Source organism: Ctenopharyngodon idella, chromosome 2 (assembly GCF_019924925.1).
Source record: "Ctenopharyngodon idella isolate HZGC_01 chromosome 2, HZGC01, whole genome shotgun sequence".
NCBI classification, from domain to species: Eukaryota; Metazoa; Chordata; class Actinopteri; order Cypriniformes; family Xenocyprididae; genus Ctenopharyngodon; species Ctenopharyngodon idella.
In genome coordinates, this window is record NC_067221.1 from 16,192,774 (window position 1) to 16,213,907 (window position 21,134).

The window sequence follows — 21,134 nt, forward strand, 5'->3', positions numbered from 1 at the left end:
GTTTCCAAACCTGCATGCATTTATTTTTCCTGCTGAACACAAAAGATTATATTTTGAAGAATGTTGATAACCAGACAGTTTCAGTTCCCTTTGACTTCAATTGTATTATTTGTCCATACAATAGAAGTCAATGGGATCTGAAACTATTTAGTTATCAACAAAATAGTTTATTTAGTTTCTTCAAAATATATTTTTTTTGTGTTACACAGAAGAAAGTAAGTCACACAGGTTTAGGATGACGTGTAAATGATGATAGAATTTTAATTTTTGGGTGGACTATCCTTTGTAGAGCTATTAACTTGGTTGAATAGCTCCTATATTTCCTATATTTTTCTCCTCAGGAAGAACTTTCTAAAGAGCAGAAGAGAGCTGAGGAGCTGCAGAAGCAGAACACCATGCTCCATGAGCAGATGGAGAACCTGAGCAGCAAGATAACTGCCTCCACCCAGCAGCAGACCGCTAAAGAGAGCAGTCTGAACATCTCTCTGAACGAGGAGGGCAAATCTCATGAGCAGATCCTGGACATCCTCAGGTAAAGCCCCTTGGCAATGTGACCCCTTTGAACCATGGTATGCTGTTAAAATGCCTTAAAGCATTATACAAGAAAGGGATAGTAATGATGAGGCCTCTCATTCCCAACAGGTTTGTACGGCGGGAGAAGGAGATTGCTGAGACCCGGTTGGAAGTGGCGGAGGTGGAGACCCTGCGCTATAAACAGCGCATGGAGTACCTAGAGGGAGAGCTGAAGGAACTACAGGACAGCCTAAATGCAGAGAGAGAAAAGCTACAGGTCCTAAAAAGTGTTTTTAAACAGTTTTCCCAAACATTCTCTCCATCTGCTATTGGTTGGACAAACAGATAGTCCCATTAGAGACTCATGCCATTGGTTGAGCCAATGTTATTTTCCCACAGTCTTTATTTTTTTGTTATTTAGTTGTTGCTGCATATTTATTTGGCTCAAGAGAAAGCCTTTAACATCAAAGAAAGTTAACACTTCACCTAACTTGATCTAATTTTGAAAAAAACAACAACAACAACAAAAAAAATACGCTGCAATTAGTTAACATCTTGACCTACAGGTGACAACAAAGACCTTGACACAGCAGGAAGACATGATGAAGCGGATGGAGAGTATGAGTGCTCTGACCGAGACCAACAAGATGCTGAAGAATGAGAAGAACAGACTGGAGCATGAACTACAGCAGACTAAGGCCAAGGCAAGACCTTAAGATCACACTGTGTACATCACACATTAAGACCATTTCCTGCCTTATTCATTAGCTAAAGTGATCATCATCTGCCTTTTATAGGTATTTTAAAATAATGTAATTTCAGGAAACAAGGTAATTGGAATTAGCTTAACTATAGGTTTTAATATAGAAGTTGATTGTGTAATTACTGGTATATCTGTGTATATTGTATATTTGCTTAAATGACTTATCAGATTTTGATTGTCATGTCATGTTGTAGATACGTAAGCTGGAAGCAGATATCAAGCCCCTACTGGACTCCAATGCTGAGCTGAGTGAGAAGAGTGGCATGTTGCAGGCTGAGAAGAAACTCCTGGAGGACGATGTCAAGCGTTTGAAGGCCCGCACACAGGTCTCTGGATCTCACTACTCATGCATGAAGTTTTGTACATTGCATGAAACATGTAGAATATTTTATTAAATACCTGTGTGTTAGGTCAGTTTTATTCAGTCAAACATGACTAAACTTGACTGGTGTTGTGGTTCTCAGTATCTAACTCTGTGCATTTCATTGGTTGTGCAGCAACTGCTGAGTCAGCAGAAGGACACCGATCAGGAGGAAAGTAAGAAACTGAATTCTGAGAGAGAGGCCCATCTCAAACGCATCCAGCAGCTCACAGAGGAGACGGGGAAGCTCAAGAATGAGGTGGCCAGGTCAGTGTGCAGTTTGATTAGATTATAACTTTTTAAAATGTGCGTGCGTTTGTTTTAACGGAGTTGTCTTCATTCTCTACCTACCAAACAGGAGCCAAGCTTCAATCACTACAGCTCAGAGCCAGGTGCAGAACCTGCAGGATAGCCTTGGGAAGGTCACTACTGAAAGGGATAGTCTGAAGAAGGAGCTGGAGGCAAAGACCCTGGACATCCAGGAGAAACTCAAAACTATCACGCAGGTCAAGAAAATAGGCCGTCGCTACAAAACCCAGTTCGAAGAGCTCAAAGAACAGCATGATAAGGTACCACCAGAACATATGGTTATCATTTTTTATTTAATTTTTTTTTTCAATCCAATTTAACCATTGAAAATGTCTTGAATTAATCTGAGTCCATCTCTCTGACAGATGGTGGCAGAGGCTGCTTCTAAGCCAGCACAGGAGCAGGAAGACCGTCAGGCCTCGGTGCAGGAGATTCAGAACCTGAAGAGTTCATTGAGTCAGGCGCAGAACAGATCCTCAGAGCTGGAAACTCAGCTGGAAAGCATACAGAAGGTACTTATTTAAGGCTTAGTGTGCTGCTCTGACAATTGAGTCTAAAAAAAAAAAGTTTATAAAGACATTCTTCTGAAGAGACAGTCTTCTGAAGAGACATTTAATTTAGGAAAATTAATTTAGGATTTTATGCATATATAAACATTAATGCACTTACATATAGCATATCAAATATGGTAAACGGAAGCTTAACCATACTCTACCCCAAGAGCAAACCTCATTGATTCTCGCGTCTCTAGCAAGCATGTTTGAGCTTCTGTTTTCCATGTGCTCTTTGTATGTGTAATTATCAATATTTATATGTGAATTAAAAGCCTAAATTAAATGTTTCATTTTTGGGTGAACTAACTTTTTAAGTCTGCATTAGATTAAAATCTTTATTGAAACCCTCCAACGTACAAATCAAACAATTAATGGGTTAGTTCACCCAGAAATTAAAATTCTGTTAAGTATTCACCCTCATGTCATTCCAAACCCGTAAGACCTTTGTTCATCTTCAGAATACAAATTAAGATATTTTTGATTAAATCCAAGAGCTCTCTGACCCCTCCATAAACAGTAATTTAATTACCACTTTCAAGGCCTAGAAATACGCACAAGGCGACGAGAATACTTTTTGTGCGCCACTTTGAACCACTGTAGTCTATTTTAATAAAAATATCTTAATTTGTGCTCCGAAGATGAACGAAGGCCTTATGGGTTTGGAACGACATGAGGGTGAGTAATTAATGACAGAATTTTTATTTTTGGTTGAACCAACACTTTAAAGCTTCCGCACAATGATTACTTTTACAGACCCACATTGTATAATCCCTCAGTTCACTGGGACGTCCAGTGCTGTAAAAGTACACAGTATACAATTACAAACACTGCCATTGTGGGTTTCTCTGGTTTGGCTCATGTTATAAAATGGTAATAAAACCATTTAATCCAGGAAGTGAGAGAGTAATGAAGTGTTGTTTGTTCATTAACTTTTGAGACGGTGAAGTGTGAAGTTAGTTTGATGGAGTGAGACGACAAATGTTTTTGTTGGTCTATAGTAGCCTTTGTGGAAAAGAGTTTGAGTAGGACGGTGTTCTTGCATCCTCCTTTATTGTTGCTTATGAAGTGCGTGGTCACTTCATAAAAGTGATGAGGTGAACAAACTCAATGAGTCTGCCAGCGGCGTATTCAAAAACATATATGTGGTGATGTTTGGGTGCAGGAGCGTGAAGTGGAGGTGAAGAGCCTGCAGGAGCAGTTGGCACAGGTGCAGCCAGAGCTCAACCGTCTGAGAGCAGAGCTACAGGAGAAGGGTAACCTGGAGGAGCAGCTCCGACAGCAGATCGCTGATAAAGAAGAGAAGACCAAGAAAGCTTTCATGGGTGCCAAGCAGAAGATCAACCAGCTCAACAGTTAGTAAACCAGAACACATGACAAGCACATTAATACTACAGAGATTTTAACAAAGCAGTTTAGTCCATCTAGCAAATCATGACTGTTATTTACAAGACAAAGATCCATTTTTGGCATTTACAGATCCATTTCTGTAGCAGTATGTGACTGTTTAAATTGAAATAATGCTTTTTGTGGGAACAAATTAAATCAAAAATTTACGCAATTTTTATTTTTAAAATCAACTTTAAGAATAAAGGGCTGTTGGTCTTTTGATACATCCTACTTTAGCTTCCTGTTTTGGATGGCACACTACCATTCAAAAGGGCAATAATGTTACTTGAGCACCAGTCAGCATATTAGAATCATTTCTAAAGGATCATGTGATGTGGAGAACTGGAGTTATGATGCTGAAAATTCAGCTTTGCCATCACAGGAATAAAATACATTTTAAAATATATTAAAATAGAAAACAATTTTAAAAACATTTTTTTAGTATAAAAACAGTTTTTACTATATTTTCTATCAACTAAATGCAGCTTTGGTGTGCATAACAGAAACTTTCAGACACCAAACTTTGTACAATATAAAGATCCCTTGGTTTGACAAGCACAATTTTAGGTACAATAGAAGTCTCTATTTTAAATTAAAATGTGCATGTTTGTGTTTTAGGTGTAAAGGAGCAGCTGGTGAAAGAGAATGAGGAGCTGAAGCAGCAGAGAGAGGAGCTGGAGGTGAGGATGAGTGCACTCAAGTCACAGTATGAAGGCCGTTTGAGCCGACAGGAGAGAGAGCTGAGAGAACTCCGTGAGCAACAGGAGAGACACGGAGAACAGAGAGATGAAGCTCAGGAGCCAGGCCAGAGCAAGGTACAGTATCACAAACATTGCACTCACTGCCCATGTTTACTCTGACAGATATATGTAGAAATAGTAAGTAAGTAAAGTAAGTAAATTTTATTTAGATAGCACATTTAAACACAGCAAAGCTGATCAAAGTGCTGAACAGAGTATAGATAACAATAACACAATACAAAAATTTGATTAAAACGCCTGGGAGAAAAGAGCCTCTTCAGCCTCTTCTTAAATTATAATAGAAGGTGCAAGGCGAATATCCAGTGGCAACTGATTCCATAAGCAAGGGGCCACAACTGGAAAAAACTCTGTTGCCCTTGGTTTTTAAACGTGATCGAGGGACATACAAGAGATACCGATCAGAAGACCTTAAGGATCTGCTGGATGAATGTGGAATAAGAAGATATTTTAGATAAGAGGGGGCTTGATCATTAAGATCAAACAACAAAATTTTAAACTGGATCCTTAAATGGACTGGGAGCCAATGGAGCGATACTAAGATTGGGGTGACATGGTCAAATTTCTTTGCTCTGGTTAACATCTGGTTAACAACAGCTTGCAGCTGCATTTTGAACCATCTGGAGGTGAGCAATGGATGACTGAGGAAGACCCAAATACAATTTAGTTGCAATAATCTAAACGCGATGTGATAAAAGCACGAATGACCTTCTCCAAATCTTGAAAAGACAAAAATGATTTAAAGGTCCCCTATTATGCCCATTTTTTTTTAAGATGTAATTTAAGTCTCAGGTGTCCCCAGAATGTGTCTGTGAAGTTTCAGCTTAAAATACCTCACAGATCATTTATAAATCCATGTTGTAAATACCTATTTCTGATTACAGTCAAAAAAAAGGAGTGGGTGGATTTTTATCATTGTGGGGTGGTTGTTCACACACTGCTAACACACATTTATATCCAAACACCTTGTAAAAGTGGATTTAGCATAATAGGTGACCTTTAAGTTTAGAAATAGTCTGTAATTGATAAAAACTATTCTTAATAACCAAATATATTTGCTTGGTTAAGCATAATTCTGAGTCCAAGATGATACCAAGGTTCCTAACCTGAGAAGAAATTGAGGGGAAATGATTGCCAAGTTCATTAATGGGCTCATTTCTCAATCTCGAGGGACCAAAAACAATTTCAGTTTTGTTTTCATTTATTTGGAGAAAGTGTTTTTTTTTTTTTTTTTTTAAACCGTTTCTTGACATCATCAAGACAGTCCAACAACGATTGAATGGAATCGGCAGCTTTCAATGGTATATACAACTGGGTATCATCAGCCTATAAATGAAACGAAACATTGTGCCCTCTAATAATATTCCCTAATGGACGCATATATAAATTAAAGAGGAGCGGGCCCAAGATGGAGCCCTGAGGTACACCACTAATAATAGGAGTTGAAGAGGAGGAAAATTTGCCCAATGATACAGAAAGGGGCCTGTCTCTAAGATATGAAGTGAACCACTGTAAGGCGGTACCCTTGATATTAATCAAATGCTCTAAACACCAAAGAAGTACATCATGATCTACAGTATCAAAGGCTCTAGTAGCATCAAAACAGCATTTTTACCAGCATCAACTGCAAGTAAAATATCATTAGATACCTTTAACAAAGCAGACTCTGTGCTATGATTAGCAGATAATACTGTGTAAATGTCTTTATTTTATTTTATTTGTTGGTTTTTAGCTATTATGTTGTATGTATCTGACAAGAAACATCCTGGGCTTTATTTATGAGTTAAAGAATTTAGGTAAAGTATTTGTCCTTTATTGATCAACGTACTTGTGATCTTTTCCAGGTTCAAGAAGCACAGAGGTCATCAGATCCTCGACAGATCACTCTCAAACCCACACCTACTACTGACAGGGGAAGGTAATGCTCCATTTAGAGCTGAAATTCAAGAGGATGCATCTCTCATTCCAGTGATGTTCAATATTGTCTTTTGACATTTCATCTATTAACAGTGCCAGTACATCCGAGCCGCCCACTGCTAACATCAAGCCCACACCAGTTGCTGCCACCCCCAGCAAGCCTTCGCCAATTGCAGGGAGCAAGTCCACCCCGAGGGCAAGCATTCGCCCAATGGTAACACCCGCTCCTGTAACCACGCCCACAGCCACAGTCATGCCCACCACACAGGTCGAAACACAGGAAGGTATGGCTCGAGGTCAGGCTTCATGAAATCTGATATGATTTTTTTTATTAATGCATAATTTGTAAATTGTCAATGGTTTGTCCCATCAGCTCTGCAGTCCATAGAGGGTCCACTGGAGCATGTGACTGTCTTTGGCAGCACCAGTGGCTCAGTGCGCTCCACCAGCCCTAACATACAGACCACGCAGCCAATCCTCAGCCTGCAGCAGAACCAAGCCACCGCTTTTGTCCAGCCCACTCAGCAGCAGGCCAGTCAGGAACCAGCAACCACCATTATGGAGGCAGTACATAGCTCACAGATGGAGAGGCCGTCCACTTCCACTGCTGTCTTTGGTACAGGTACAAAGAACCATGATATTTCAAGTCAACATTTATTTACTTTCATACATCATTGCTTTTTGGCCTTGGTCAGAAATAATGTTAACTAGTAACTAAATAATAAGAGCCAAAATGGTAAGTGTGATATTATAAATATTTGATTTGGTAAATATTAACATTATTATTTTACATCTTTCACACATTTTCTCAGAACTTTGCCACTGACCCCCTAGAATCCCCCCACCTCCTCTTTATTAATATGAGGTTTCCCTCCTAACATACCGTTCTTCTGTCAGTGTCAGCAACAGCTGGCTCATCTGTGCCCAAGCGAGTGCGAGAGGAAGAGCAGGAGAGCTCCACTGAGGTGTCCGACACCACACAGGACGACCCGACCCACCCACCCATCAATAAGAAGATCCGCATCATAAGAAGAGTGGGCCTGGAGGTGAGCAGTGTATGTACCTGTCACTTGACACCTTGTGGAAGTTACTTGTGTTATTTATCAAGAAATTTGTCAGACTGATAAAAACTGATTGTGAGACAGATCATTAACACCTTTCTTTTGCATTCTGATCAGTTTTGACCCAGAAAAGAGATATATAATTAAAAACAATCCATGATTTTTAATAGGGAAACAATACTTTGGGAATTTAAGATGGAGTTTTATTCAGTTTTATTCATAAGAAAAAAAAAATTGTACATTGCAACATTTATTGTGTTATGGGCCAATTTTCACCTAAATATCCACTGAGGCTTTGCACATGATGTTATTAAAGACTTTTTTTTTTTTTTTTTTTTTTTTTTTTTTTTTAGTTTTAAATATTTATTATGACTGTTATGAAAAGTGGAAAAAAAAGTTATGACGGTTTTAGAAGATGACATTCCACCGTCGTGTCACATGTCATCACTTTTAGAATGCATTAGGAGGAAAACAAAATCTGCTCATTCATTTTTTTTAATCCAATACACTGGTCACACTGTATGTTGCTTGCAGCCAGCAATGGCAATCTGAATTTAATCACCAGTCTCTGCAAACTTGCTTGTGTAGTTGTAGTGCATTGGCCAATGAAAATGGACTCTTTACATTTATACGTCATCCCACAATGCTCTTTTTGCAGGATGCTTCAGGTACTGAGGAGAGTAATGATGCTATGGGTGAAGCTTCAGGAGAAGTCCAGCAGCCTTCTGATGCCAGTGAGGTACCTGCCATTTATCTCTTAGTAACAGTAGAACTGTAAACGTTCATCCCAACATTGAACAACCAGTGTACTGATCATATCTGTTCATCGCTCACAGGAAGCATATCCCGTGTTAGCAGAGGGAGATGAAGAATCTTTGTCTCAGTCTGTCCCAATGGATCAGGTGAGTGAGTCCCAACCATCCGAGTCTCAGATCAGCGGACAGGACTCATCCGAGGAGTATAAGCATGACGTCATCATCATAGAGACAGATAGTGGCACTGAGGAGGAAGAGGAGGAGCAGGAGGGGCCTGGACAGGTCAGTGTGTGTCTCAGAGAAGCAGAAACTATGTAATTAGCAACATGTATTAACCTTCCTTCTTCCTGCAGTATGAAGATGATGATGATGATGCTGAAGATGATGAAGATGAAGATGGTGATGGAGGGATGGCAGAAGCAGCAGAGGAGAGTAATGAAGGCAGTGGGAGTGCAGATGCCAATGAGGCCTATGAGGGGGATGAGGCAGAGGTGACGCCTACTTTTACATTCAAGTTGCTTTACTGTTGTTTGCTAGTAGATTATCCTAATTTACTTCAGTAACTAACTGTATATTTGAGAATCTTTTATTCTTCTAGTGATAGGGCTGCAAGATAAATAGCAAATTAACATGAAATTGTGCTTAAACCAATTTATGAACCTCTTGTCCAACAAAAGACATTTAATAACATGTTTTTACTCCAAACTCACTTCATAACATCAGTTGAGTATTTGAAAACATCCTTCTGTGAGATAATGTGGCTTCTTACACAGAATAAGGCACACAACACATTTTATAGTATTCCATACAGAGATTGGCTATGTCAATTAGCATGGAAGTATAAATATACTTTATCATGCAGCGTTTGCCAAATTTCGATTAATTGTGCAGCCCTATCTAGTGAGTTTAACTGTATTTAGCATGCTATGGTGGTTTGATATGGTTTTTGGTGTGTTGGCAGGGTGGTGGGGCAGCTGATCCAGGAATTGACAATGAAGAGAGTCAAGAAGCATCTGGGTCAATCCAGAAGCAAGCGGACTCTCAGAGCAGTGGTACAAAATCACACACACAATACATTTTTCATGTGATGTTATGTCAGGACATAGGATCAGCACATATTAAACAGATTCTTAAATTTGTAATCCCACAGTTGCATAACCCTTTTTTTTTTTTTTTCTATGAAAGTGTAGAATATGGCCCTTTAAGTATAAGTGACAGTTTATCAGAATTTGAATAACTTTCCTCTGTGTTCACAGGTGAAGCTAGTGTCAGCACCTTGGAGGCCTTCCCTACTGAGCCTGTGAGAGAGCACCAGCCAGTCCCCAGCACCACCACCTCCTGCTTGGGCCCACGGCTGCCCCAATCCCCTCGGAGACCACATCACACCCCACCCCCACGTCTCAACATCCACCCCATCCCTGAGCTTGGACCTCCCATCATGCAGGTATGGATGACAAACCATTACAACAAATATAAGAGTTTTGATTAGTTTTTTTTGGTCACTACATAATTTCCGTACTTCCATTTCTTTTATTAAATAATTTTGGTAACTCTACTATTCTTTTCCACAGAGGCAGCCAGGACAGAGCAGACGGCCCTCAATGAGTCGTGCACCCCAGCTCACGCCTGGAATCGGAAGCATGGTGAGTGAACTTTGTACGTAAAACCAGTGTAAACATTCTGCGTCTTTAGGGCTTCTGAGTTTCTGACCATCAGTATTTTGGTTCCTACAGCAACACTTCTTTGATGATGATGACAGAATGGTTCCAAGCACTCCCACCCTTGTTGTGCCACACCGCACAGACGGCTTTGCAGAGGCCATTCAGTGAGTCACAGCAGCTTTTCACTCTTTTATTGCAAGAAGGGACACATCATTAAACGCCTCATTTAATGATGCATCTCTCCATCTCAGTTCCCCTCAGGTGGCCGGAGTTCCTCGTTTCCGTTTCGGCCCTCCTGAGGACATGATGCCTCAGGCTAGCTCCTCTCATTCTGACTTGAGCCATCTGGCCACACATGGAGGTGAGCACCAGCACGACACAGTAATGATGCTTTCACCTTGTTTCGAAATGACCTCGATTACAAGATGACAACCTGGTGATTCTGTTTTAGAGCCTTTCATGTCCTTTGGTCTCAAGCATTAGTTTCTGTGGAAACTCTGAACAATATTTTTACAGTATTTATTAATATTATATTATTTTTATTTATTAATACACTATCGTTCAAAAGTTTGGGGTCTATAAGATTTTTGATTGTATTTGAAAGAAGGCTCTTATGCTCACCAAGGCTACATTTATTTGATCGAAAATACAGTTAAAATATTATTACAATTTAAAATGTTTTCTATTTTAAAATATTTTAAAACTTAATTTATTCTTGTGATAGCAAAGCTGAATTTTCAGCATCATTACTCCAGTCTTCAGTGGCACATAATCCTTCAGAAATCATTCTAATATGCTGATTTGGTGCTCAAACATTTATTATCATTGTTGAAAACAGTTTTGCTGCTTAATATTTTGTGGAAACTGATACTTTTTCTTTTTGGAACTGATTCTTTAATAGAAAGTTCAAAAGCACAGAATTTATTTGAAGTAGAAGTCTTATGTAACATTATAAATGTCTTTACTGTCACTTTTCAAATCGTACTGACCCCAAACTTTTGAGCACTAGTGTACATTTTAACATTGAATAGGTTATACACCATTTTTTAATGCATTGTAATCTAGCATGTGTGAATTATGAACAGTATAATTATAAATTAAATTAAACCATGATCAATAAATGCTGTAAAGTGTCATATTTTAATATTATGCATATATTACATTATACATATGTCATTATTAGTGTTTTTAAAGATATTCAATGATTGTTAGATTATGGCAAAAGCAATTTAAATGTTAAAAAAGGGAAAATGAGAATGCAAAATTAAATGTTCAATGTCATTAGATACAATTAATTAAATAATCTTTAATATCATCTGGTGTACAATATGCATCTCTAGTTAACAGAACCATACAGTAAAATGTTACCACTGCTACCAGCATGTTACCATAATGCTAAATAAATCATATATTGCTTTAATGAAAGCAAAACATTCGGTTTTCTTGAGTTTTTACATGGTGTCAAATGGAATAAGTCGGAGCTTTCATAAAATTAAGAGTTTCCAACTTGAAAATTTGAATGTATTTTTTACTAGTTAGATATTTAGTAATTGTGATAGTTCTGCTAAGTACTATAATTGATGTGACTGCAGTGTAAGACCCTGCATTCTTACTGTAATGTGGGCCACGTAAAAATTAAGAGGCTGTCTGTCTTCTGCAGGGTTAGGCATGTATGAAAGTCCTCTCTTCCTGCCCGCTCACGATGAAGAATCTGGAGGCAGGAGTGTCCCCACCACCCCTCTACAAGTGGCTGCTCCAGGTGAGCAGCTGGGGAAGTCAGGTTATGATTGTTTGGTTGATATATGACTGTTAAGTCAAACCTAACTGTTCTCCTCCTACTTTCATTTGTCTGGACAGTGACAGTGTTCACAGAGAGTCACCCCTCTGATGTGTCGGAGACAGCCTCTCAGTCGGTTCCCATGGTGAGCACGTCCACCGGCAGTCTTACCACACCAGGGGAAGCTGTCCCGGGAGATGATGGAGATGATGTCTTTGTGGCCGAGGCTGAGAGTGAAGGGTGGGCACTCACGACAGTTTATTGGTTTACCTCTGAACGTTTCAGTTTTTTTTCAGTGGAGTTGTAGTAATTGTGTTATCTGTGTACAGGGCGAGTAGTGAGGCGTGTCTAGAGGGCCAGTCGGAGCTGGAGTCCACTCAGCCGCTCGATGATGCCAGCCTGCCCTCCACTAGTCAAGAGCCCACATCCAGCTCCGCAGGTACACACCATTTCATACTCGCATCTTTCAGTTTTTTTTTTTGTTTGTTTTTTAACATTGTCCTTGTTACATGTAGTTACTATAGTGTTAAAAAAAAAAAAAAAAAAAAAAAAAAAAAAAACTTTTCTTGTCTTTTTAGATACCAGCACTAGCACCAGTACTGGTCAGGCCAAGCCTGCAAGCCGACTCCTTCCTCAGCACCAGCTGCCCCGGAGGAGCCAGCTCATCAGGAGAGGTTAGGACCCCATTACTCACTCATCTGTCTCTCGTACATTCACCCTCTTACTCGTACACTCTATATCATTACTCACACTCTCTCACATATAGTAACACCACACAGACTGGATTTTTAAAGCTTTTCTTATTTTATTGAAGCAAAGGTTAATTGAAATGTATACAGAAGCTTTTTATTTGTCAGGACATTAATCAACAGTTTGTATAAAATTGGATTTTTGGATGTTTATGTAGAATTTGTTTTAAGAAGGAATGTAATTTATAAAAATTCTATAAAATCTTCACTTAGTTTAAAGAGTGACATCCAATGTGGTATCTCAATGTTATCCTGCAGGTATTGATTTTCCTCGTGGAGGCCGGGGTCGAGGACTCAACAGAGGCACTCCCATCTAAACCCAGCGTCTGCCCAGCAGAAACTCAGATTACACGCCCATGAACGACTCTACAAAGCACCCAGAATCAGCCTACTGCTGTTTTACTTTGGTTAATGTTTTGTTTCAATGTTGGTTAGATTTGTTGTTTTATATTTTGTGAGTAATCATCCTGACTCTGTTCAGAAGTTTTGCTAATAAATGGAGAATCTTTCTCGCCATGCAGCTGCTGGTGGTGGTTGTTTAGTGCTGGTTTTTCAGGCACAGTTGAGCCACTTGCTGATGTCATTCTGCTGAGAGGAATGGCTGACAGGGGCTGACAAAGCAGGCAGCTCACCGCTAATCTTGATGTTGAAGACCTTAGCTGTAAATTACAGAGATTGTGTTATTACATAAATAATGATTAATGTATTGATTCAAAGAAACTGAGATATGACTGAAGTGCTGTAAAGCACTGAGATGAGACTTAATCAGTAACGTATTGTAAATTTTAATCTTCTCACAAACTGCGTCAGCTTCTAAACACACAGTTAATACTTTTTGTCTGTTGCAAGATAAAATATTGTCACTCACGCCAAGAGAGAACGAAGTAATCAAAACCATCAGACTTCTTGGGGTTGGGCATGGACATGGCTGATGTCACAGGGGTCGGGAAGCCCTTCATTTTGAGTTTGATGTTGATCTCCCCTGACAACTGGATCTCTGTCAAATGAGATATATTAAATGACTTTTGAGGTTGTATTTTGTTTGCAGTGTTGTCATAAACTAAAACTAATAGTATAAAAAATCATATTAATTAAAATAAATCTGAAATTAAACTTAAATGTAAATAAAATTAGAAATGTTGTCTATGCAACTAACTAAAATAAAACAAGTTTAAGCTTAAGTACTACTTTTTTAAAATAGAAATATTTAAAAAACAAATACAAATTACAAAGGGCACATGTAATGACTGAATTTAACTTTTATATTTTCAGTTTAAAGTAAATACTATAGTAGAATATAAATAATACTAAAATAACACTGTTCAGTTGCTATTATGAGTTTTTTTCCATCTGTTGAACACAAAAGAAGATATTTTAAAGAATGTTGGTAACCGGACAGTTAACGGCACTCATTGACTTCCATAGTATTTTTTTTTTTCCCTACTATGGAAGTTAATGGGTGCCGTCAACTGTCTGGTTACCAACATTCTTTAAAATATCTTCTTTTGTATTCAACAGAAGAAAGAAACTCATACAGGTTTGGAACAACTTGAGGGTGAGTAAGTAATGACAAAATTTTCATTTGAGTGTACTATCCCTTTAAGACAATTGACTTCAAATACCTCAATTTAGCATTAAAATATTCAGAGCACCTGCTTGTCTGGCACGGCGGATCTTGGCGTAGACTGAATTTTTGGATCTCTTTCCACTGCAAGTTGGTCCACTTCCAGGTGGATAAAAGAATTTCTGAATTGTACCTCCTGATTAGAAAATTCAAATTATGATTTATATTCTCATTTTAGTTATCTCTAATGATGCTTATCAAACATAAGAGGTCAAGAGCACCTTTCTTGAAGAAGTATACAGACTCTGGCTTCTTTCTGGTGGCTGGGACTGGCAGAGCAGCAGTGATCACCCCGGTGAGCCCACCAAAGTCCTGGGACACCGATCTGGGATATCCAGGCTCTTTAACACCATTCTCAAAACTCCAGTAGTTGTCACCCTTAGTGAAGGAACATGTACAACTCAGTGTTTTTTTAAGGGTTGAAAACACATTTAGTGACTCTTTTCTGTGTTCTTCAGTACCTTAATGATGTAGGTCTTGCCCTGGCAGTTGCAGCGTGTGAAGGCCGTGTCAATGGGAGACGGGATGCCCAGTTCTTCAGTGATTCTACGAGCAGGACCGACCCTCTTGGTCTTGGGGTTCAGCAGCCAAAAGAAGTGACCTGAGATGGAAAGCACTTTGCTTAATTAGTGTCTTTAGAAAAAAAAAATTGCACAATATGCAACAGAATATATATATAGAAATTTTACCTCTGAAAACTATGACGGTGCCGTTGAAGAGAGCTGCCATTGCATCGATGACAAGGCCACTGCAGAGATCAGGGTCTGAGTTTGCATCTTAAAAAACAGATTAATGGTTTAAATATATTCAGATTTAATTTATTTTAATTAACTGATATACAACCAGAAGTATATAACATGAAAGAGTGACAGTATAATTTATAAGCTAATATAAATTATGCCATAATAAACAAAAAAAACATGTAAAACAAATGTAATACTGAAAACAACTAATTTCAAATTGTTTTCATATATCAGTGTTAATTTCAGGCATGTAAACAAATTCATAAGTATTAAGTAAAATACCAGCTCCTGCGGGGCTGCTGGTTGCCATGGCCTGGGCGATGTCTACAAGAGTGCTGGGTCTACCTGAACCAGAGGCAGGTCCGCTGGATGGCCCGTCACCTTGTTCGCTGATTGAGAGGGAGACCTGCACAGGGAGGGTTAGGGGATTCCCAGAGGAAGGACCCCCTGCCTGTAGTGGCCCAGCTGAAGGAGCGGGACCGGATTCTGGCAGAAGGAACCCGGATGGCAGAGGGAACCCAGATGGGTTGGAACCAATACCTGTGAGGGCATATATGTAGATTAGTTAATATTGTGATTATCAAATCAGGGCCGAGGAATCAGGCCCCCACCCCACACACACACACTGTGGGATAACATTGTTTTAAAAAATGTATTAAAAAAATACATTAGTTACATGCACAAAATTAGAGACATTGTGTGGTCTGTTTTTTTAGCATGTTTCATTCATCCGATGTGCCAACTCTCCATCTGTCTCTCATCATGGAAACATTTTCTGAGGATTCTGATCACTTTATAGCTTCTCAGGACGTTTACTATTACAATCACATGAGCAAATGACATCTCTCTCATAATTGTGCCTCTAAGCACTCGGGCCATTCATAGACATACATTGATACATGGTCATGGATGACAAATCATGTAAATAAAATCCTTAAAAAATTATGTAAAAATTATTATTTGTTGTTTTCAAAATAGCCTTTATGTATAGAGAGGTCATAAGTTTACACACACCTTGCATAACTTGCAAAATGTTATTAATTAAAAAAAAAAAAGTGGGATAGTATATTGCTTGTTTTTAAGTTGTACTGCCTTGAATAAGCTATTTTACATAACAGATATTTACATAGTCCACAAGACAAAATAATAGCTGAATTTCCACAAAAGAACCATTCCCTTGATTTGTAATACTGTGTGTTGTTACCTGGATGATCACCGTTTGTAGGATTTATAATAGTTGTGATAGTTAAACAGCCCACTGTCTTCAGAAAAATCTTTTACTAACTCTTTCCAACAGTGACTGCTGAAATCCAACTGAGATCCAAGGGAATCACAATTACAAAGGACAAAACTCTTACAAAATGTGTAAATATTCATTGATGCTCAAGAAGTTTTTGATCATCCAGGTAATGATGCACATAAAAATCAAGTATATGTAAACTTGTATGTAAACTTTCTTTTTTGAATTGAATCAAAAACCTATGAATTACGAATTGAATCAAGTCTAACCAACCATTGGGAGATAATGTGCTGCCCCACCAAGTTTCTGAAATGCCTCCCTAGTCATGCAATCCTAGAACCAGGCCTGATGTAAATGTCTGCCAATTTGAATTAGTTGTCTCCTTCCCATTTAAAGTATATTTATTTTTAATTTTAATAATTTAATTTGTTTTAAGCAAGCACATTAAGCTGTTACCTGGTATGTCAGAGGGTGTCAGAGAAGCATGGAGGCCGATGTCCTGGGGCAAAGGGCCACCAGCAGGAAGTGATTGAACTTCAGATGGAGCCATAAAGTTATTTAGTCTAGTCCCTGACAAAAAAAAATACATATACATAATGTGACAGTTAATACATTTATGATATTACAAATGTTACAGACTATTTAAAATAAATGCTGTTCTTTTGAACTTTCTTTTTATTAAAGAATCCTGAAAAAATGTTTCCACAAGAATATTAAGCAGCACAACTGATTTCAACTTTGATAATAATATGAAATGTTTCTTGAGCAGCAAAATGGCATATTAGAATGATTTTCTGAAGGATCATGTGACACTGAAGGCTGGAGTAATGATGCTGGAAATTCTGCTCAGGAAAAAAGTACATTTTAAAATATTTTAAAATAGAAAACAGTTATTTAATTTGTAATGATATCTCATAATATTACTGTTTTTACTGTATTTTTGATCAAATAAATTCAGCACTGGCAAACATAAGAGACTTCTTTCAAAAAAAAAAAAAATTGAAAAATCTTACGTTTGCGTGTGTATGTATAAAATATATGTAATAAAGGCACTGAACACCAGTAATACATGTAAGTCTGCTTCCAATCTGCTTTCTGAACTTACCATCTCTCATGAGATCTGGGCTTTGCTGAGCTGCGAGACATGCTGCCATACACTCCTCAGTATAATCTAAAAAAACAGAACATAAAAATACACTTTGTCATTATCTAATCTGAAGTTAATATAAAATGAGAGCTGGGCCCACTATTGGTGATCTTGTCCGTATTGCTGTTGTATAAACCAGTGTCGTTCACTAATATGCCTTGTTTTATCTTCTGGACCCAACTTTTGTGTGAGTGAACAAATCTCAATAACCCATTTGTTCTGTATTTCTCATTAGATTGGGCTGGTTTGAATCCTGTTCAGTTACCTGGAGTCTGTCTTTGCGATTTATCTCCACAGATTAAATTTACCTGTACCTTCCTCCTCACTCTTGCTGTCTGAAGGCTTCTTGGGGGCTCTGAGGGGCTTCAGATCAGGCATCTTTGGTGTTTTAGTCTTGGGAGGGACTGAAGACAATTTTGGCTTTATGTCTAACATGTTGCAGCTTAAGGGAATGACCTTTTCCTGAGTTTACGGCATATACAGCCATTCAGCTCTAAAGCGGTCCCTCGAGCTGATAAAAAGGTCACAATCATACAAAAAATAAACAATAAAATAGTACCTGTTGGTTTGTTTGGTTTTGAGCTTCTTGCAGCTTGCAAATTGGTAAAAGCATCTGATGAAAACAAAAATAAAGTCAAAACTAAAATAAAACTGGTCAGTGCAGATGTTATATACATTTTCAAAATATTCATGCCATTTCTGACAGTTTGAATGAATGTAATCTTAGGTAGCATATAGTCAAGTAATGTTAGGTAGTGTTTTTTATACTGGGGGTCACTGGGTCTGTAAAACCCCTGTCCTAGTGTAAAGAAGAAGCATACCACACTGTCGGCTGTAGTCAGGACAGCATGTGTTGTGCAGCACGCAGTCTGAATCGCACTCACACTGTCTCCCGCGGCGGAACGGCTCACCACAGCGACCCCTGCAGGAGTCACCTGCCAATTACACACAACAATTTTAACCCTGTAAAACTGAGTTGTTTTTTCCTTTTCGAATATGAGCTCCATATTCTCACTATATCGTATATTGGCCATTAATTTGGCCATAAAAATGCAAAACACATAATCGAAATTCTTCATAATTCTTTTACATTTTTTTCTAAAGGTTCAAATTGTTCAATTAAAAAAAAAAATCTGATAATGTCAGAATATGTTCAGGATTTACATCATTAATTTATTAAATTAATTAAAGAAAATATTTGGTGAGGGTTTAAAAATGAAGAAACTCATAGAAACGACGTTGCCTATTAGTCAAAATGAATAAATAAAAATTAAAAAAAGAAAGAAAAGCAAAACACAACACAAGGAAAAACAAACTCAAGCATAGCCTCAGGCTACATTTGAACGCCTTTAAAGGTGTTAAAAAGCATCCCAGCATCCATTTCTAATTTTATATCATTTTGAATATTGTACTATTCAGCTTTAAAAAATAAATAAATTATTAGCCTAATAAAAAAAAAAATAAAATAAAAAAAAAGAGTAGCAACTTTATTGTGAGGCGATGAGGGTCTTACTGGCGGTGCAGACGTCATCAAAATCCTTGCAGCATTCGCCGTGGACAAAACAGTTGTAGTCACAGTTACAGATTTGTCCGCGTGTGAACGGCTCGCCACATCTGCCCACACAGCTGCCTACACACAACAACACAAGCTGCAATTAACCAGACGTCACCAGAACCAAGATGGACCGATCCAGAAAGGATGCGGTCGCGACTCACCTTGAGCAGCACATAGTGGCAGGAGAACACAGGCCAGTGCCAGGAGAGACGAAACCAGAGCGGGTCCAGTCATGGTAACCGTCAATAGAGCAGTGCACACTGATAAAAACACCTACAAAAGTTTGGAAGCATTACAATTTTTGAATGTTTTTAAAAGAAGTCTCTTACGTTCACCAAGGCTGCATTTATTTGTTCAAAAAATACAGTAAAAACTGTAATATTGCGAAATATTATTATAAATCAAAGGGTTACATTTTATTTTAAAGTATCAGTATTACAGTGTAATTATACATTTAAGTACTGAGTAATAATAATTAACTACATGTACTTACTATAGGTTTAGGGTGAGGGTTTGGTTTAGGGTTAATTGCATGTAATTGTGCATTTCTAGTTATTACCACAGTAACTACATGTAAAATGTGTAACAATGACATTGTAAAATAGTGTTACCATTAAAAGAACTGTTTTCTATTTGAATATATTTTAAAATGTATTTTATTCCTGTGATGAATTTTCATTTATTATTATCAATGCTGAAAACAGTTGTGCTGATTAACATTTTTGTGGAAATAGTGATTCTTTGATGAATAAAAAGTTCAATGAACAGCATTTATTACAATTATTTAGTAAATTTATTAAAGCATTTATTAAATAGAAACCTTTTGTAACATTATACATGTCTTTACTGGCACTTTTGATCAATTTAATGCATCCTTGATGAATAATATTAATTTCTCTCTTTTTTTAATCTTACCAAATGTTTGATTAATATTATTGTTTCCACTAAAATGTTAAGTAGCAAAAACGGTTTTCAACATTTTATATAATAAATAATAATAATATACAGTAATAAGCATTTCTCAAGCAGCAAATCAGCATATTAGAATGATTTCTGAAGGGTCATGTGACAGTGAAGACTGGAGTAATGATGCTGAAAATTCATCAGGAATAAATTACGTTTTAAAATATTTTCACGTAGAAAACAGTTATTTTAAATTCTAATAATATTTTACAATATTACTGTTTTTACCGTATTTTTTTATTAAATAAATGCAGCCTTAGTGAGCATAAGTAACTTCTTTCAAAAACATAAAAAGTTACCATTTCAAGTCAATTTAACATGAAGAAATCATGTTTGAATGAGAAACCTGATACATGGTGTTAAATCAAAACGAATTGTTTGAAAATAAAGTGAACATTATGAGAATTATTTCTTTGAGTGTGTGCAGAGAAAGACTTACCGAAAAGAAGCGTCTTTGCGAACTCACCTTGTTCTGTCCTTGGGCACTTCTGTCTCTTTTATATTGTATGGCAGCTGGATTTCTCCTGTTGGCCAGAAACTTTAATTAACCACTGCAGCCCAATTAAAGCATGATGATGTAAAGACTAGAGGATCAAACCTCCCACACACACACACACACACACACACACACACTGGTTTCCATGTTTTATGGGGACTTCCCATAGATGTAATGATTTTTATACTGTACAAACTGTATATTCTATCCCCAACGCTAAACCTACCCCCGACACTTCATTTAGTATGATTTATACGCTTTTTTCCTCATGGGGACCAAAAAAATTTCCCCATAAGGTCAACATTGAATGGTATTACTATCCTTGTGGGGACACACACACACTAGACAACAGCAGCAGTGACAGCACCAGCACATTTGTTTGCTGACAGAAGAGTGACCTCTGTTAAAATGTCCTTGGATCTCATGGGTCAAAATGGGTCAAAATGAAGCTTTTTAATCAAATTCAGAGAAACCAAAAGATGTCATTGCAGAGGTCCTGCACTTTTCCTAGACTTTATTTTGTTGTCACAGATGGTGTTTGACCTTTCTAATGTGGTCATGAAAATTAAACTATGTAACTATCACCAAAAAGCCCAACAGATTTCTCTTGTTTCACTCTCATGAGTCACTCGATCTGGTCAAAGAGTTGGTTTTATGTAGGTGGTCAAGGACATTCAAGTGTTTGGTGATTGTTTGTGCGGTTGATAATGTATGTATATGTCTCAGATAGCTGCCAGAGTTGTTTCATAAGCCGAACTGAGAAGGATGGTGGCGTAATGACCTCTTAATACCCAAAATCAAA

General features: G+C 37.8%; 2 protein-coding genes across 4 annotated transcripts in view; one reads left to right on the plus strand and one right to left on the minus strand.

Moving 5' to 3' along the window:
• Positions 1-13,084, plus strand: part of LOC127522497 (nucleoprotein TPR-like) — a 25,182-nt gene extending 12,098 nt beyond the window's left edge. The window contains exons 26-51 of the mRNA XM_051912555.1: positions 342-532; positions 643-790; positions 1,080-1,217; positions 1,471-1,602; positions 1,774-1,904; positions 1,996-2,206; positions 2,312-2,458; positions 3,663-3,852; positions 4,505-4,701; positions 6,489-6,562; positions 6,655-6,845; positions 6,935-7,183; positions 7,459-7,607; positions 8,281-8,361; positions 8,459-8,659; positions 8,731-8,868; positions 9,339-9,429; positions 9,634-9,821; positions 9,949-10,020; positions 10,111-10,202; positions 10,290-10,399; positions 11,699-11,797; positions 11,896-12,055; positions 12,145-12,254; positions 12,394-12,489; positions 12,823-13,084. Coding sequence (XP_051768515.1) covers positions 342-532; positions 643-790; positions 1,080-1,217; positions 1,471-1,602; positions 1,774-1,904; positions 1,996-2,206; positions 2,312-2,458; positions 3,663-3,852; positions 4,505-4,701; positions 6,489-6,562; positions 6,655-6,845; positions 6,935-7,183; positions 7,459-7,607; positions 8,281-8,361; positions 8,459-8,659; positions 8,731-8,868; positions 9,339-9,429; positions 9,634-9,821; positions 9,949-10,020; positions 10,111-10,202; positions 10,290-10,399; positions 11,699-11,797; positions 11,896-12,055; positions 12,145-12,254; positions 12,394-12,489; positions 12,823-12,881 — 3,645 coding nt within the window. The 3' untranslated portion in view covers positions 12,882-13,084. The remainder of the gene's footprint in view (positions 1-341; positions 533-642; positions 791-1,079; positions 1,218-1,470; positions 1,603-1,773; positions 1,905-1,995; positions 2,207-2,311; positions 2,459-3,662; positions 3,853-4,504; positions 4,702-6,488; positions 6,563-6,654; positions 6,846-6,934; positions 7,184-7,458; positions 7,608-8,280; positions 8,362-8,458; positions 8,660-8,730; positions 8,869-9,338; positions 9,430-9,633; positions 9,822-9,948; positions 10,021-10,110; positions 10,203-10,289; positions 10,400-11,698; positions 11,798-11,895; positions 12,056-12,144; positions 12,255-12,393; positions 12,490-12,822) is intronic.
• LOC127522426 (proteoglycan 4-like) lies at positions 13,060-20,360 on the minus strand. 3 transcript variants are annotated; one of them, XM_051912406.1, is made up of 14 exons: positions 20,303-20,360; positions 19,035-19,146; positions 18,832-18,948; positions 18,140-18,253; positions 17,878-17,931; positions 17,277-17,342; positions 16,628-16,741; positions 15,214-15,471; positions 14,878-14,964; positions 14,650-14,789; positions 14,410-14,566; positions 14,217-14,324; positions 13,433-13,561; positions 13,060-13,223 (listed from the first exon to the last, which is right to left on the minus strand). In XM_051912406.1, exons 2-14 carry the CDS (start codon positions 19,105-19,107, stop codon positions 13,117-13,119), a joined length of 1,524 nt encoding a protein of 507 aa, XP_051768366.1. In that variant the 5' UTR covers positions 19,108-19,146; positions 20,303-20,360; the 3' UTR covers positions 13,060-13,116. The 3 variants fall into 3 exon arrangements, with proteins under 3 accessions (XP_051768366.1, XP_051768374.1, XP_051768359.1); XM_051912414.1 differs by having other exon boundaries at positions 15,277-15,471; positions 20,276-20,360; XM_051912399.1 differs by having other exon boundaries at positions 20,276-20,359.
• Positions 20,361-21,134: the final 774 nt, after the last annotated feature.